This window comes from Platalea leucorodia (genome assembly GCF_965183815.1).
Source record: "Platalea leucorodia genome assembly, chromosome: Z".
In the NCBI taxonomy this organism is placed as follows: domain Eukaryota; kingdom Metazoa; phylum Chordata; class Aves; order Pelecaniformes; family Threskiornithidae; genus Platalea; species Platalea leucorodia.
The window spans coordinates 48,813,315-48,830,602 of record NC_138858.1 but is presented as its reverse complement, the minus strand read 5'-3'; the positions used below and the strand labels follow the sequence as shown (position 1 = coordinate 48,830,602).

At 39.3% G+C, this 17,288-nt stretch overlaps 1 protein-coding gene across 3 annotated transcripts in view; it reads left to right on the top strand.

Moving 5' to 3' along the window:
* Positions 1-4,203, top strand: part of MFSD14B (major facilitator superfamily domain containing 14B) — a 32,997-nt gene extending 28,794 nt beyond the window's left edge. For 2 of the 3 annotated variants that reach the window (XM_082337072.1, XM_082337070.1), the window contains one exon: positions 2,624-4,203. In XM_082337072.1, coding sequence (XP_082193198.1) covers positions 2,624-2,827 — 204 coding nt within the window. In that variant the 3' untranslated portion in view covers positions 2,828-4,203. The remainder of the gene's footprint in view (positions 1-2,623) is intronic. The other variant, XM_082337073.1, reaches the window with a different exon arrangement.
* The last annotated feature ends 13,085 nt before the right edge of the window (positions 4,204-17,288 follow it).

The following is a 17,288-nucleotide window of genomic DNA, read 5'->3' as shown; positions in this document are numbered from 1 at the left end:
TTTAAATATTATATAGCTTTAAAAACTGATCTAAGTAAAATGAGTGGAAGTGAAAACCAGGGAATGCACCAAGGTTAGACAAGGAAATTAGCTAGCAAATGTGTACAAGCCTAGCTTACAACACTAGTGCTAGTACGTTGGATTTGCAAGGCCCAAATGCAAGCTACCTGTCTCTTGATTTTGTTCCGTGTCTTAAATTGATAAGTAGGAGTTCCTTTACAGGTATATGTAGGTTGGAAAATGTTTTCTCAATTTTATTAAATGCTAATAAATGTTCACTAAGAAGTGTTTTAGTAACAAGTCTAAATGGTCAAGTACCTTGTTTTAAAACATTACTGGATGTCTGTGGAACTGCAGTTAACTGATAGAATGTGTTTTAGTCTGTGACAGGCATTGTTAATTTTCTTTTTTATTTGATGCTTAAGCTTGTGTTCTACCCCTGCTTGTCAAAGGCAATGAGTCTGTAGGAATTCAATTGAGAATGCACTGCTACTGTGCTGAACCTTGATCAAAGCCAGTGTGCTGTTGAGGTGAATTAAAAACAATTCTTTCTCCTTTGTTTCCGTTACTGTACTACTGGGTGTTACTGCAACTACAGGAAATAGATTTTTAACTTGTTATCAGAAATAAGTTATTTATATAGGTATTGTTAAAATTATTAATGTGAAGAAAAACTTGTGTAACTTTTGACAGATTTTACTTTGAGAGGAAGCTGTCTTGTCCCATTTAAAAAACAAAAAAAACCCCTACAAAAACAAAAATAATTTTAACTTAGCTAGTGAAAGCTGATTATTGTCATAATTTAGTATTGTACCTTTCAGATATAAAGTCTTCTGTGTTCACTGATGGACAGAGTGCTAAAACAAATTGTTAGATATAGTGGTTCTGTAAACCTTCATATTCAAACAGTGGTGACAGGAAATTCTGGATGCAAATTTCAGTTATTTAATGTGTAGAGTAAATGGAGGAGAATACATCCTAGTAGTAATTTCTGGTGTTTTTTTTTAAACAGCTCAAACTTATTTTTTTCTTTTTTTGACTTGCCTTTAAGTATCCATTTCTGTTACTCTAGAGGACTTAAGAACAGGATTTTACTGAATATCACCTGTTTTGTTTTTTGTTTTTTTTTTTTCTTGTGGAATTGGGAGAGCCACGGTGTTACCACAGGTCACACTTGTGATTCCCTTCCATCAAAGAAAAGATCTGATGCCACCTATTGAAGAAGAATTGTGTATGTGCTCTGCAGAGCATAAATAGTAAAAGTTAAGCATATCTGTCTTAATTCCCACATAACTGTTTTCAAAACTGGAGAGCCTAAAGTGGAGAGTGAGGTTACATCATTATAATTACCTACAGGGAGCCCTTACAGCAGACAATGCAGTCATAGGCTGTGTTTGGAGAGTAATAATAACACTGGGTAATGTAATGAGTAAGGAGTGCTTTTCAAAACTTCCTACTCTTCAGTGAAACTGCAATAGTGGAAAATTCAAAAGCTACTCAGATAAATCAGCTGTTATATTACAAATGAGGATATTAATTTATGGAAGTTTATTACATTCTTTTAGGTACTTGTGGGCTTAGCACCACTTGAAGATTTAAGTAATATTTTTAATATAAATTCCGTTAATATAATTATATACTTCAAGTTGAGAGACCATCAGCTGAAAAATTAGGCCTCTGCTTGTAATAAGAGTTGAAGCAAGGGAAATATCCTGTTACTGTATGCTTAATTTCAGCAACTTTCCCACTTCACATTAGAATAACTTCATGCATTTCCTTTGGCAGAAAAAAAGTACAGTGGATTGACGAGTATCATGTTCTGATTTTTGTTTAGTTTTAGTTGACAAAAATACAGGAAAGTTGTTTAAGATTAAAAAAAAATGCTTGATTGCTGACAGTTTCTTTTGTAGAGTTTTGTCATCGAACTTAGCTGGTTTAAAATTAGTCTTATAGCCTTTCTGGTGCTTGTTTTTCATTGTGGTTATGAAATGTGGAACAGTTGTATTTCAAATTTTAAAATAAACTGCTTAGAAGCAAGAGAGAATAGCTCCAAATACCAAGTTATCATACATGCCAGCAACCTGTCTCTACAGTGAGAACGGTATGTACTGCATAGCCTGCTGTTACTTTCCTCACTCATGCATTAGTTTTTGAGGATGTTTGTTTATTCAGCTAACTTGATTCTAAAGGATATCAGCCATGGAAGCAAGTGGAAAAAGTGAGGTTAAGTTAAAGATTTATTGAGCATTTGTACTTCTAGATGTTGAAACCTTAACCTATTAATCTTCAGAGGAGTCTTGCTGATTTAACAGTCATGTTGCCTAAAGAAGAAAAAAATTAGAAAGAAGCATCAGTCAATGTCTGTTTCATCTGCTAGGCAATCCTGTTGTCATTTGGTAGTTTTGTGCATGTTTCTGTTTTTTAGATCAGTGTGCAGATCAGGTGAGGAATTCTCAGGGACTATAGATGCATAAAATTTATGTTGCAGTGAACTTGTTTGCATAAACTTCATAGTCACTGTAAATATGTCTCCCATTATCTCTTGCCTTAATGATATAGTTTTTAATGCAGAAGTCGATGTCTACAACTTCATGAATTCTTTGATATGGTTATTTCCCCACAGAGAGCAATCATTCCTGGTCCACCCTTCCTGGTTGGAGCATGCATTGTTCTTCTGGCTTTTCTAGTCGCCTTATTTATTCCTGAGCACAGCAAAGCCAGCAGTACCAGAAAACACAGCAACAGCATCAGCGGTACTCTGAGTAACAACCTAGACCGAAGTAGCGAGGAGGACATTGAACCATTGCTGCAAGATAGCAGTGTATGAAGGCTAACTTCTGAGGAGACTATGAAACAAATTCATGCACTGAATTGCAGCTCTGGAAGCGTGGTGGGATGTAGAGAGTGTCTGGCCTCTGAAAGGACGGCAGCTTGTGTACAAGGGAAGGTCACATGCTGTATGATGCTTGAGGTTGATGTCGTGCTTGCAGGAGGGTCTGTTTAGCACGGCAGGTCACAACCAGGTGTGATTCTACCCAATACTGGACTGCAAATGCTGTGTCGAAACCTGGTATTGGGTAGAAACCCGAATATACAGACATAATGGAAATTTTTTTTAAAGTATGAATGTTCAATTCCCAAAGTTGTATGCAAAATAATCAGGGCTGAGGCAGAACAGTTTCTGCCACCACTGTTAAAGGTTGGTTTGTGTTTCTTATGCCCGTTGTCTGCATGTATGCCACAAGTAGTCCTCACAACGTGAGGGGGACTGATCTATATAATTCTGCTGTCTGAAATAGTGGTTATCAGTAAAAGTAATTAAATTTTCTGGAGACACATTCTCAAATATTATTTAGTAATGAGAAGTCCAGTAGTTACCAGAAAGCAATGATGAAACTGAGATGAATTCTGAGGGTGTATGATCACATGTGACAGTCATTACCCATAAATGAAGGTCATACTGAAGTCCTAAACCCACATTCCAGAACAGTAAGTTCTGAGCAGCTAAAGCAAATCCAGATGGCACCTGAGAGCACTGGTCACATCAATGTTTTGCTGATTTAAAAAAAAAAAAAATTTTTAATTATAAAATGAGCAGCGTCAGAATTATGGACACTCCTGACTTCTGAGGCAGGAAAAACAGTGGGTGCCAGAGTAGTTTACACCAAGAAATATGTATATTTATTGCATTTTGTCACTTTATCTGCCATATGAAATAATCTTTCCTATTAATTCTTTTCACCCCTGCCTTAACTGCTACTTAGTGTTCAGTTATTAATCGTATTTAGCCTTCATACCACTGTCTTACCTGCTGAATCTCATGGATGTATTCATATCAAATTTCCTTTCGAAAAGATGCTTTAAAGGAGTTATGAATGGTTACAAATGTGCTAATTTTTAGAGACATTTTATGAAAAATACACAGATTTATATGTATTTTGCTGCAGTGTAAATGGACCATTAAACCCAACTTTAATGAAGTACTCCTATGAATGTTTTATATGTATGCAATATATGTAGATATTTGTAAGGAGTTTTAATTTTTCCAGATGGGGTGCTGTGTAAATCATGTATTTATAAATGTAACGAGGGTACTGACAGATATACAGTTTTTTAAAAAGGATTGTGTATTGACTGAACAAATTTTAAAAATATATATTTTGAAACTTGTTCCACATTGAGCAGAGATAACAAACCTTTTTTACTATGTGGTTTGGTTTTTAAGTTAATAAGCTTCCTAATGCATAATAAACCTGCATCTTAAGCTTTCTAGGTTTCATGTGTGTGTTCTTCCAAGTTCACTATTGTGCTTTCCCTGCCTCAGAACAGAAGTGGTTTAATCCCAGTGCTGGATTACATTACCTGAATTCCTATTTTACTGCTGTCTTGTGTCTGTGTCATCGAGCACGGTGGAAAGCATGCTTTGCTCAGAGGTCCATTTTTGAGAATCTTGGTTTAACACTGGTACAGAGATTCAAAGGTCTGGTTCTAAGTTCAGTTTATTTTGATACTTGGTTTTAATGGCTGAAAAAGATACCTCACAATGATACATAGATCCAAATGAAAGAAATATGTTGCTGGCTGTGCTTACTAAATCCTGATCCCCATTTTTCAATCTCATCCACCAGTTATGCAAAGGTATTTGTTAAAACTCAGCTAGTAAGTTTCCATGTTCCTCTATGTCAGTCAGTTTTTCTTGCAAGCTAAGTGGAAGGTCTTGAATTTTTGTGATTTTTTACAAATGGATTGAAAACCCACTAACACTTTTCATTTAGAAGATTTTTAAACAGGTTAGAAAATTTTTTCCAGGTGTAAGTGTACAGGTATGAGAGTTTTTATAGGTGACACCTTTGCACTGCTTTTCACAACAAAATCACATGATAACGCAAAGATTTCCAAACTTCTGTTTTCAAAATGCTCTCTCCAGACAACGAGTTTCTTTAAAAAAGCAGTTGTTTTCTCACTTATTGTTAAAACGTCACCTTTACCTTGAAGAGACAGATTAAATGTTTTTATATTTCTAAAATATCAGCGTAGGTAGCATGGTACTGACAGGCCCTTTTCATCACAGAAAAGGTCAGCAGATTTGGAACACTTGTCTTTCTGTGAACGAAAAATGTGTACTCATCTTTAAGTTTGACAACTCTTTAAAGCACTTTGCTGTAAGATAACCAGTCAACCTCTGTGGTACAAAAGACTTTCCTGGTCACTCCCCATCTCTTTCCAAAGTATTGTAAAGATCCTAGTGTTGAAAGGTCTTGTTTTTATAAAATTAACCGTGTTGATGACATTGTGTAGCACTTTGTGTGCTTCTGGCTCCAGTGTGTTTGCTGCATTGTCTTGCCTACGAGTGATCCAGTGAATGAATTTCACGATTGCTGTAGCTTGTCCCCAGATCCTTTTTTTATTCCCGTCAAAGCAGCCACTCCCATTAGTGGTTACGCTTGTACAGTTTTTCCATAAAACACCATTTTTATTAAAGAAACGATTTACTGTTGAGAATATATCTTCTCCAGTACATCTTTCCTTTAGTGACTCATAAAAAAGTTGTTCATATATTTCATCATTTAAAGAAAATCTTGCGAATACCATAAACTGAGACAGCTTAGGAACATCTGTACTTTCATCCAACTATAAGAAACCTCCCACACCCCATAGCTTGTTCTAATACCTGTTTCTTCAAACCTCCAGCAGTGCTTTTACTATAAAATTTTCTAAAGTGATGGATTATCACATGACTTTAAACGCTGCTGAAAAAACTTGTAAAGGTTTGTCTTCATGTCCTGGATGGTTAGTTCTTAAATGCTCTGCTAATCCTGATGGCTTCATGCTATTATTAGCTAACATCTAAAGGCACAATATATGCTTAAACTGAGGTTCACTGTTAGCGGTACCGGATGTAAATTTGTATTTCAAATAGTCATCTTGATAGTTTTGAATTTTTTTTGACCAACTTTTTGTCAAATGTGATTAGACTGCCATTGATACTACTGTGGCTGATGAAGGGCTCCTACTAGGAGCAGAAGTGTCAGCTCTGCAACTTTCTTGTTTGTTTGTGCTCATGTTAGTATTACCTTCAATCGGCAGGGTTTTTTTCAGGAATCTTCTCTAAGCCACTTGGTCATTTTGTGAGGGTTAGTTTAGTTACAACTAGATAGTATCCATAGATCCACTTAACTGGGTGCATGTAAACTGCAATATGTCACAATACACTGAACGTGAACAAATGAGCGAGGGTGCCACTGCCGTCCCCCCTCTGCCTTGTGAAGCACCCACTCTTCCCCAAGGATACCTCGTGTATTGTCTACGTGATGCGTGACCATCTGGCATACAGACAAAATGAGGGTGCCAGTGTCAAGACGTATTAAATATTAGTAAATCTTTATTTCTTTCTTACTTTTTTAGATAAACAATAAACAGAAGTTCTAATATTTTCTTCCTGCACCCCAGCAGATTGCCTTGCACACCCCTGGGGTGTTTACCTTTCACTTGGGAGACCACTACTCCAGAGCATGCTTTATTGTAGTGTAAGAACGTGCAATAACAGTAAGACAGTGTCTCGCTTCCTCAGGGAGGTAATGGATGTGCTTCTGCAGGGCAGCTGCTGGTCTTCATTTGTGTTGAGCTGTGCTTCCCTGATCCAGAGAAACAAAGTTCTAGTTGTTCTGGTGCAATGTATCTTTCTTCTTCCTTTTTCAGGAGAAATCAAGCATAGTCTTACCCCAACAAAAGTAGGTGAGGGGAGGAGGGAAGAGAGATGGAAGATCTGGAAAACTGTGCTTAGCATACTTGTTTATTTTTCTTCTGTGCAGAGATTTTGCGCTGCTGTGTACATGCATTTATCACAAAAATATGATGCTACTGTACTTTGATTATAACATATTGGGAGATTATAATAAAACCTTGATCTATGATTTAGATTGTTTAAACAAATGTGCTAACCAATCTATTATATATACTGTCATCAGAATGTCTTTTAACGAGAAGAGAATTTGATTTAAAAAGTTGTTCAAAAAGTCTCCTACTCAGACTTTCCTGTTGATGTGGTCCAAAAGCCTTCACTTATAGGATCTTCCAAGCTTAATTGGCTAAGCTCAGACACTTCCTAGTCTATCTGAAAATGTTTGGGAACCAAGATGAGAAGACGAGCAGAACAGCCCATTTTTTTATATGATTGAGGAAAATGAGCATGATTTCTAGTCCTCCATTTATTTGCATGCTGTCTCATGTGTTGTGTTTTGGGAGCTTGGTGGTGAGGAGACTGATCTAAGAGTAGAGGTAAAGGCTTGAATTCCATGTGTTTAAATAACGATATTAAACCAGTTTTTTATTTTCTAGACAATTTTTCTTGAATAAGTGTTGCAGAAAAGGAGGTACTATTTGTCTTCTCTCATTGCCTCAAAAGAACAGTCTTGCTCCATTCTCTAAAAGAAAACTTTGCAATAAATATGGAATCGTAAAATCGTTAAAGTTGGAAAAGACCCTTAAGATCATCGAGTCCAACCGTTAACCTAGCACTGCCAAGTCCACCAATAAACCACGTCCTCAAGCACCACGTCTACCTGACTTTTAAATACCTCCAGGGATGGAGATTCAACCACTTCCCTGGGCAGCCTGTTCCAATGCCTGACCACCCTTTCAGTGAAGAAGTTTTTCCTAATATCCAACCTAAACCTCCCCTGGCGCAGCTTGAGGCTGTTTCCTCTTGTCCTATTGCTTGTTACTAGGGAGAAGAGGCCGACACCCACCTAACTACAACCTCCTTTCAGGTAGTTGTAGAGAGCAATAAGGTCTCCCCTCAGCCTCCTCCAGACTAAACAACCCCAGTTCCCTCAGCCACTCCTTATAAGACTTGTGCTCCAGACCCTTCACCAGCTTCGTTGCCCTTCTCTGGACACGCTCCAGCACCTCGATGTAAGAGGATAGGTGGTGTTGAGCAAGGTTCAAGATACACTCCCAGGCCTAGCATTGCTACTCCCTGGCCCTTGCAGCCTGTCTATTTTGTGTTGGTATAAACGTGCCTTTACCTTACATATTGCATATTCAGCATCAGCACCTTAAAGAAAAGTGTTAAAATCCTTCCTTAATTTGAAAGTAATTGCTGGATCAGTTGCTGACTCCCTGAGAAGTATAGAGCTGGGTAATATAAATGCAATTGACTGAATTAGGTGCTAACAATTTTGAAGTCAGAATATTTTTTATAACCCTTGGTTTTGGTGGCAGGAAACAATAGCCACTTCTGATTGCATACCCAAATGAGAATTTAAGCTTATGGATTTCAGAAAGTTGCTTGTATCTGGTGTCCCTTAATTGCTGCCTTATGCATCCCTTAATGCTTATTTATCAATATAATTGTGTAAGGACCAGGCTGTAAAGGAAACTGTGCTGCTAGCTCTGCTCCATCTGAATGAAGGCAAAAATCTGCACAGAAGGACCTTATTTAGGGATGACGCAACAAAAACTGATGGTGAACAACAGGCAAGCAACATCAGCCATGTCAAATGACATTTCTACACATGTGGAAAGTGTTGATGTTCTTGAAAACTTTGCTGTGGTTTTATTGTTTTGTCCAGAAAATCTGTCTTACAGGCAGATTTTGTCCTGCAGGCAACTATTTTTCTTTCCCTTCTCCTCCTCCCAGTTTTGATAAAGAGTATTTTTAAGCATATTTTTATGCTTTGCAGCCAAATACTGCAGTGTTTTCTGAAAGTGATGGGTTCTCTTTTGTTAGAGATACTTAATCATATATGGAGGTGTCCGCTGTATGGTATGCAGATACCACTTCTGACAACTTGATGCCTTTTCTCAGAGCAGTGATTCAAACATCCCTGTGAAAAATAGTGAAGGGAAAAAACATGACAAAATTGTTCTAGTAACAGACTGAAGTGTTAAGCACTGAAAAAAAAAAAATGAAACGTACAGGTCTAAGCATTCTTCCATGTTGCTTAAAGCTCCAAACTCCAAACCATTTTTTTCTTGCTGACTCACTTCATCTGAAATGTGTTTTGTAATCATTGTCTGCATCTGTAACTGGCTTTTAAGTAGCTTTATCTTCTGTAGGCTCACCCACCTAGCTCTCTAGCCTGTACACTTTGTGCTCATGCTTAAATCCATTGGGAGTTTTAATTCAACCAGCTAGTGATCCCAGAAAATTTTAAACATGCATTTAAGCGCTAGTAGAATACTTTAAATACAATATTTAAAGAAGTGTACAAAAGGTGTACATTTTATATGTTTGTTAACACTGAGAGAGAAACATAAGTGAAAAGGAAGATGGAGGAATATAAATATTCACTAGACTATACCACCTAAAGCCAGTTGCATTCTGCAGATCCTTGTCAGGCACACATTTTGACTTCTGAGAGAGGCTGCAGGCCTCTGTGCAGTCCTTAAAGGAAAAAGCTGTTTGCAGAGCTGCTAATTTGCGATCTTAACTGAGTGGTTAAGGATTTAATGTGCTTGGACGATGGGTTTCCATTTTTCCTCAAGAAGCAAGCTTTCCCTGCCAATGAGTTAGCTTTCATTTTTTAAACATGAAGACATGTTGGGGCAAATACCTTGGGAAATATGCAGCACTGAAAACTCCTAATGATTATAGAACCAAGTAATCCAAAATAAATTCAGATTTTTTTATTTTTAATACAAATCACATGAAAACAGAAGATGTGGCAAGATCAAGAAAAGAGTTCAATTTTTAGTGTTTCAGAATAATTCTGAAATTATTTCTCTGTATATGAAATACAGCAGCAGCACCACAGCTGCCCTTCCTGGAGGTGAAAGAAAAGAAAAATGTGATAAAGGTCAGACTGTCAGGCAGCATATTATGAGCAAAACACTTTCCTAGGGTAGAGCCTCACCAAGAGTGGGCTGGTGCCACCTTGACATTACAGCATCTGTCAAAAGGAAAAACAACTCATGACTCTAGGCAATAACTGAAGGTAGTAAAAACAACCCATTTGCCCTATTTCTCCCATCTCTAGGGGGGGGAAAACGTCAAGCTACCATGTAGCAATAATATTAAAAAGTTCTGCACAGGTGCCTCAAGCAGCTGGTTGAGGTCTTGGTCTTTTATTTTATTAGAAAATACACAAAGGTAAAATCTTATCTGTAAGTTTGTGGAAGGAGCCCAGGGCAAATATCTTTGAATTTATTTGCTTTTATTCAGTGTTGAATGTAGTTATATTTGGAAAAGGGACTATAAAATGGAACAGGAAAGATTCCATGTGTGCCTTTCGAGGTAATTTTTTTAAATTTTATTTTTAAATAGGTTGTTTATTTTTCCTTAATTGCAAAGACTCCAAACTAAACCTGAGATTTGCAACTTGTGGTGTTATATTTCTAACACAATTACCAGAAATGCTGACCCACCTAAGGTGTGGGGTAAGTGTAATAAAAGTGAATTTGAGATAGCATGGGGTTACTGAAGAGAGAGAAGGAAAGAAAACAGCTTGACTTCCTTAACCAACTGAGTTTTCAAACCCGATAAAAATCTCACAAAGTGAGCAAGCTTTATGTGGAAGTTGATACAATAAAAATTAGTACTGGTTGCAAGGAGGTTGTGTTAAAATCATTTGGTTAAAAAGTGCTTTACTTGTAGTAAGACCTAGCTTTGAAATGAAATATTTTTGACATCCCATTGATCAATGACTTTGGCCAAGGTTATATCTGAAATATATCTGGATTTTTTTAAATTAATCCTATGAATCAAAAGCTAGTAGGAAAACGTGCACACCAAACTTGATCTCTGAAAACTGAAAAACTTGGCCTTCAGAGAAAAGAATTCAGCCTTATCTCACAGAGCCATTTTCCTGTGATACCCTGGGTGCCACAAGCTTCTCCAGTATTCATTCATCTGCTTAGAGGAAAACTTACAGCTTCAGGCACCTTGTTCTTTAAAGCTGGGAGAGTCCAGCTGCTGAAGTCTCAGGTGTCCATTTTGCAGCCGATTCCAGTAGGAAACACTTCCTTAGCTCCAGTGCTGTAAAAATGTCATTTGTTTATTTGTTCATGCTCCAATATTTTTCCCCCCTGAGATGACAATTCTTTTCTGACCATGAGACTTCTGAGAAAATTTCTAGTAATTGATACATGATGGTGTTTAGCAGCAAATAACCATGCTTGAATCTGAGTGTTCAGATGCTTGTTGTCAGAGGAATGCTATTTTAATGCTTTCTTGTGTCCTTTTTCTCCTGCATAAAAGACAGCTAAAAGTCTAAGGAAAGGCTCATGCAGCAGTGCTATTTTGAGCATTGTATGTGCTGGCCACTTAAGCCTTGACTGCATTGTTTCTTTGCTAGCCAAGGTTCAGATGATTAATCCCGTTGACAGCAGGGACTGGAAGTGCCTGACACTGCTAGCTGCAGCTGTCTAGAAAGCCTAGTTTTAGTAGTAAAAATATCAGGAAATCTTGACTTTTGTAGTCACAGTCACCTTCATATCATGGTCTCAGGAGTACTTTAAGGTGTAAGTGTCTCTGTAAAAAGACCGTATCACTTTATTCCTAAGTAGAATTAGTCATAGGATAAAATCTTAGCTGAGGAAGTAGCACATCCATCCGCAAAACCCAGCATCTTGTTTGAGTTAGAAAGTGCTTTAAGGCATTGAGCTTCAAATGCTTGTGTAAAACATCACACATACTTCTTGGATGTTAGTCTGAGACCTTCTTGTCAGCTCTTTTAGAAAATACAATGCCTGCATTATGGCAAAAAAGCTATTGAACTATCTAAAAAAATGGTATCTGGACCTAACTCAAAGGACCATGAAGAGTTTTACCAACTGGATGCAAAATTTGTTTTTAATGCTACGTAAGACAACCTTCAGTAAAGGACAGACTGAGGGAGTGAAGAGTCCTTGTTGTGCTGATGTCTTTGAAAGTGCCAGTTGTGAAATCTGAGATTGGTTTCATTAATGCATTCTGTGCATGGACTAAAAATCTGCACCTACTCATGCACAATACAGTGTAGTATCTGTTGTTCATTTCTCGCAAAAATTTTAGTAAGCTTGAATAGTTGTCTTCTGTCTGTATCCAGATTAGTCTGGATTTCACTAAACTGAAAAAAACATTTTTTTTCAAAAATAATCACCCTCTGTGCAGTAGAAATGTATTTGCCAAAGCAGATGATGGAAAGTAGAACACATTCCTGTTTTATAATTAAATGTGGCAAATAGCAGGATACCTTTGGTGAGAGTCAGCTGTTGTGTTAAATGAACTTGTGATTGAAAGTAGTCACACACAGGAGGAGCCGTGACTCTGTGGGGTTACATGGCTAAATTACTGAAAAACAAATGGAAACAAAGATAATTAATCTAAAAGAATGTAGAGAGATTGGTACCAAAAATATTAAGACTGGTATGACTGAAGTGCGAACAGAAGAGTGTGTTAAAGCCTTGGAAACAACCAAACAAGGGTAAGGTGTGTGTTAATTACTCCAGAACGCTGTATGTAGTTTCATTCATATGACTTGATAGCAAGAAAAAAACCCCTGTGTGTTGGGTTTGTGTGGCAAGGCTTTGGTAGCAGGGGGGCTACAGGGGTGGCTTCTGTGAGAAGCTGCTAGAAGCTTCCCCTATGTCCAACAGAGCCAATGCCAGCCAACTCCAAGGCGGACCTGCTGCTGGCCAAGACTGAGCCCATCTGTGATGGTGGTAGTGCCTCTGGGATAACATATTTAAGAACGGAAAAAAAAAAACCCACCCGCACAACTGCAGCTGGAGAGAGGAGTGAGAATATGTGAGAAGAACGGCTCTGCAGACACCAAGGTCAGTGAAGAAGGAGGGGGAGGAGGTGCTCCAGGCGCCGGAGCAGAGATTCTCCTGCAGCCCGTGGTGAAGATCATGGTGAGGCAGGCTGTCCCCCTGCAGCCTATGGAGGTTAACGGTGGAGCAGATATCCACCTGCAGCCCATGGAGGTCCATGGTGGAGCAGATATCCACCTGCAGCCTGTGGAGGACTCCACGGTGGAGCAGGTGGATGCCCGAAGGAGGCTGTGACCCCATGGGAAGCCCACGCTGGAGCAGGCTGCTGGCAGGACCTGTGGATGTGTGGAGAGAGGAGCCCACGCTGGAGCAGGTTTGCTGGCAGGACTTGTGACCCCCGTGGGGGACCCATGCTGGAGCAGTCCATTCCTGAAGGGCTGCACTCCGTGGAAGGGACCCACACTGGAGCAGTTCATGAAGAACTGCAGCCTGTGGGAGGGACCCCACGCTGGAGCAGGGGAAGAGTGTGAGGAGTCCTCCCCCTGAGGAGGAGGGAGTGGCAGAAACAAGGTGTGATGAACTGGCTGCAACCCCCATTCCCCAGAGCCACTGGGGGAGGAGGTAGAGAAATCGAGAGTAAAATTAAGGCCAGGAAGAAGGGAGGGGTGGGGGGAAGGTGTTTTAAGATTTAGTTTTTATTTTGTCATTACCTTACTCTGACTTGATTGGTAATAAATTAAGCTAATTTGCCCCAGTTGAGTCTGTTTTGCCTGTGACAGTAATTCATGAAGTGATCTCTCCTTGTCCTTATCTTGACTCACAAGCCTTTCATTATATTTTCTCTCCCCCGTCCAGCTGAGGAGGGGAGAGATAGTGTGGCTTTGGCGGGCACCCGGTGTCCAGCCAAGGTCAACCCACCACACCCTGAAATATTAGTGCTGTCAAGGTGAGAAGTCTGGAGCCATAGAATACCCATATAGCAAAAGAAAAGAACCACAAGTCTTGGCCATTTTGCTCGAGGTTTACAAAGGGTGAGACAGGTTACAGAGGTGAAAGATCGCAAGCAGTGTCTACCTTGAAGGATTATAAAAAGCACATCGCCCAGTCAGTGTGCCATAGTCAACCAGAAAGAAATAAAGTTGTGCGAGAGCAGAGTAGACGGCATTGCTTGTCCTCCGTTTCGTGCCCAAGCGATCCTGGCCAGACTGCTTAGTCACATGCCTTGGTGCTTATTAGTATGCAATTGCATGTGCAGAGTGTATCTGAGATAATTTTGTTAAATGACATCACCTTCCTCTTCTGTAACTTCTTGCACTGAATTTTGCTACACTAACTTCCCACAAATAGCGGAGTGAGTTAAAAGCCCTGCCGTGACTGACAGCATTTTAGTAGAGTGGGTGGTGGCTGGAGAGTGCTTTGCTCTGTGTCTGCAAAAGTGAGTGGTGCCACTAAGCAGGAAGGCTGTCAGAGGATAAATTCTTTGATGGCAATGCTAGTTCTCAAACGGTTTGGTTTTGGTGTCCTTTTTCTCAGGCAGATGAGCTAACTGTGCAACTTCATTACAGAATATTTAGGAATGCTGCTCTCTGTGCAGAAGCGAAGCCTACATCAAGAAAAGCTCTAAGTACAAAAAAAGAAAGAAAGCATATGCATGTGTATTGTTGGCACTTATTGTTGGAAGGAGGAAAATGAGTCTCTGATCAGGTATTGGATTGTATGGGACAGAGAGTGAAAACTGGAAGTTGAGATCAATGAGTCTTTGGCACTCAGAAGTTTTATGCTGTAGAGAGTGAAGGCTGTGGAGGGGATTATATAAAACATTGTAAAAATTGGCCAGTGCTGGCACAGCACAGTGTGATCCAAGAGGTGACAAATGTGCTAGTCTTTGTAGAGTCATGGACAGTACTGAAACGGTGTGACTGTCAGTCTGAAAGCGCTACTCTGCAAGCTGCTTGTAGCTGCACAAGTGGGTAACTACCAAGTTAGTTAGAAAGGTGTTGCCAACATCTTCTAGCAAGAAAACAAAAGCATAAACTTCCTGCAATTGAAAATGGGAGAAGAAAACATGAGGCATACAGCTAGATCACAGCAAGACTGAGGCCACCATGTCTGACCCAGGCAGGAAGCTGGAGCTACAGAGCATCTTTGGGCTGGAGGAGAATGTATGTGGGGCACCGATGCAAGTGCTTGAAAAGGCAACTTAAAATTAGGCATTTCCCAGCAGCTGGATACTTTTGCAAATACTTAAGGAAAATCTGAGAACTTGAATGAGATGAGCTCCATGGTGCACTGTGATGGTTAGCAAAATCTAAGTCAGCCCTGGGCACTTGCAGGGATGGTAATGTCCTATCTAGAATTTTTAACTTCACTGCTTGATAGCAAGTCTGCTTGTGCCTTGGGAGGCTTACAGATGCACTTCACCGTACCTGACACTGCTGGGGCTAATTAAATAATCCGCTAACAAACAATGTTTGTGTGTGTTTGAAGATCTACATTATGTTATTGGTGACTGACAATGTAACAGGAGCTTGGCTTTGTGTTGCTTACTCAATACCTTTTGTTATATCTACATTCGGCACAATAGAAGGCGATCAGTAGTTGGAGGCTGGTCAGAAGTTGGAGACTTCTGTTTCTGCTTACAATGGTGGTTCAGGGGATTTACTCTGAATTACGTCTAGCTGGGCCAAAAGACTCCATCACACATGTGGTTTGAAGATAGCTAAAGGCAAAAGGTTTAAGGGCTGACTGGATGCTCTTGTGACACAGAGACCTGGTACAAGGCCGAAGGAATCTGTTCAGTGTACAGGAAAACCACTCCGAGAAAAAAAGAGTGTTAAGTAGAGACAATTAGAGGAAGTGCTTCAAAACTGCTCTGAACCAAGCCACTAGTGCAGATGCAGCCTGAAGGGAACAAATTGTCCTTTGCCTGCTTTAATCGCTTTCGCAGGGCAAAAGGTAAAATCTGCCTTCTCTCCCCTTTTTAAAGACACCTTCTGAATTAGGACTTCCAACACAGGTAGTGGGTAATTTTAAGGGATTCTGAGTTTAGCACAGATACTCTGTCCTCAGTAGTAGCTCTGTGTCTTTAATGACAGATTTGTACCTCTAGGGGTACTCCTCGTGAATTTTAATGGCAGCACAATTTCCAGACAACTGTGGACTTGGCCGTCAGACTCAGTATCTCAATTGGCACCTTGTATTTATCCCAGCTATCAGAACTGTTTGCAAAGATGCCTGCTACGCTTGTGTTTATCCATGTTGAGTAGTCCTGCTGAAGTCAGAATAAAATTAAATGGGTATGTAAATCTTTGCAGAATGACGTTCTGAGGCTGGAAGGACCTTAAACAGATTGTTTTTTAGGATATGTTTGCCCGGTCCATTACAAGCAAAACCAGGTTGATCCTGCTTCTGCTCACTGCCAGTATGAGCTTGGTGTGTTCCCACTCTGAGCCAGCCGGGCCCCATAACCACAGCTAGCTCAGAAATTAAGCCCACACAATAAATCTGGCTGCAAGGTGAGATGAATTAACACAGGGTTGTTGCAAGGTGAGGGTAGCTCCCAAGCCCGGTTGATCCGAGTGTGAACACAGCAAGTTTAAAACTGCTTGCAAATGGTGGCATAGATATACCCTTTAGTGTACTAAGACAGTATTAATCCCAACAATTCCTTAATAAGAACTTGTTGGTGATAACTACTTACAGCATCATAGGCTTGCCTTTAAAATTTTGTATTAGTTGTAATTTCTTATATAATATCCTACAAATTCCATTTTTCTGATGTTAATCTGTAGAAAATGTCTGCTTCCAAAGTGTATATTCTCCTCTACGACCGTTACATCCTGACATGCAAATGCTGACTGACTTAGTTTTTACAAAGGTAGCATAGCCAGTGAAGCTATCTATAGAAACAGAGTTAACCATATATGTTTTTGCAGGACATGACATTTACCTTAGGATCCATTCTTTCAATTCCTTTACTCTCTCTTACCATGTATTTTGCATTAGTTGGTGTTCGTGTTCCTTTATACCCTACTTCACAAAACAGCTTGTTTGAAGCTAGACCTTAGATTACAGAGAGAATTCAGAAAGATGCATCATTAATATTGTAAGTGTAATTACTATAAATGCATGCCTTATTATAAATGCACACTCTTGCATTTTCCTTGCCCTTTTAGTATCCATTTCATGCTTGTTTTGCTGACGTCTGTGCCTTTGTGAGAGTTCACTTTTAATTGATAAATAGTATTTATCAGCAACAATCGTAATAAAAAAGTCAAATTATTATCTAGGTGTCAGACTATATAGCCCAGAGGTGTCACAGACAGTAAAATTAAAAGACATTTATTAAACGTTAATACAGTTTCCTGCACTGTGGGAATCAGTGCTGTTATGATCTTAAAATATCCATGTGCTCTTGAATTGGAAAACTAAACATAAATGCAGGACTAACATATTCATGAACTAAATGTTACCTTCATGCAGATTTTCAGGTTCTGAGAGCTAAGCTACTGAAATATGTTTGCGATTTATTTGTCATCTTCTTACACTACAACTATAAAGGTTTTATTACATTTCAAAATTATTAAAACTGT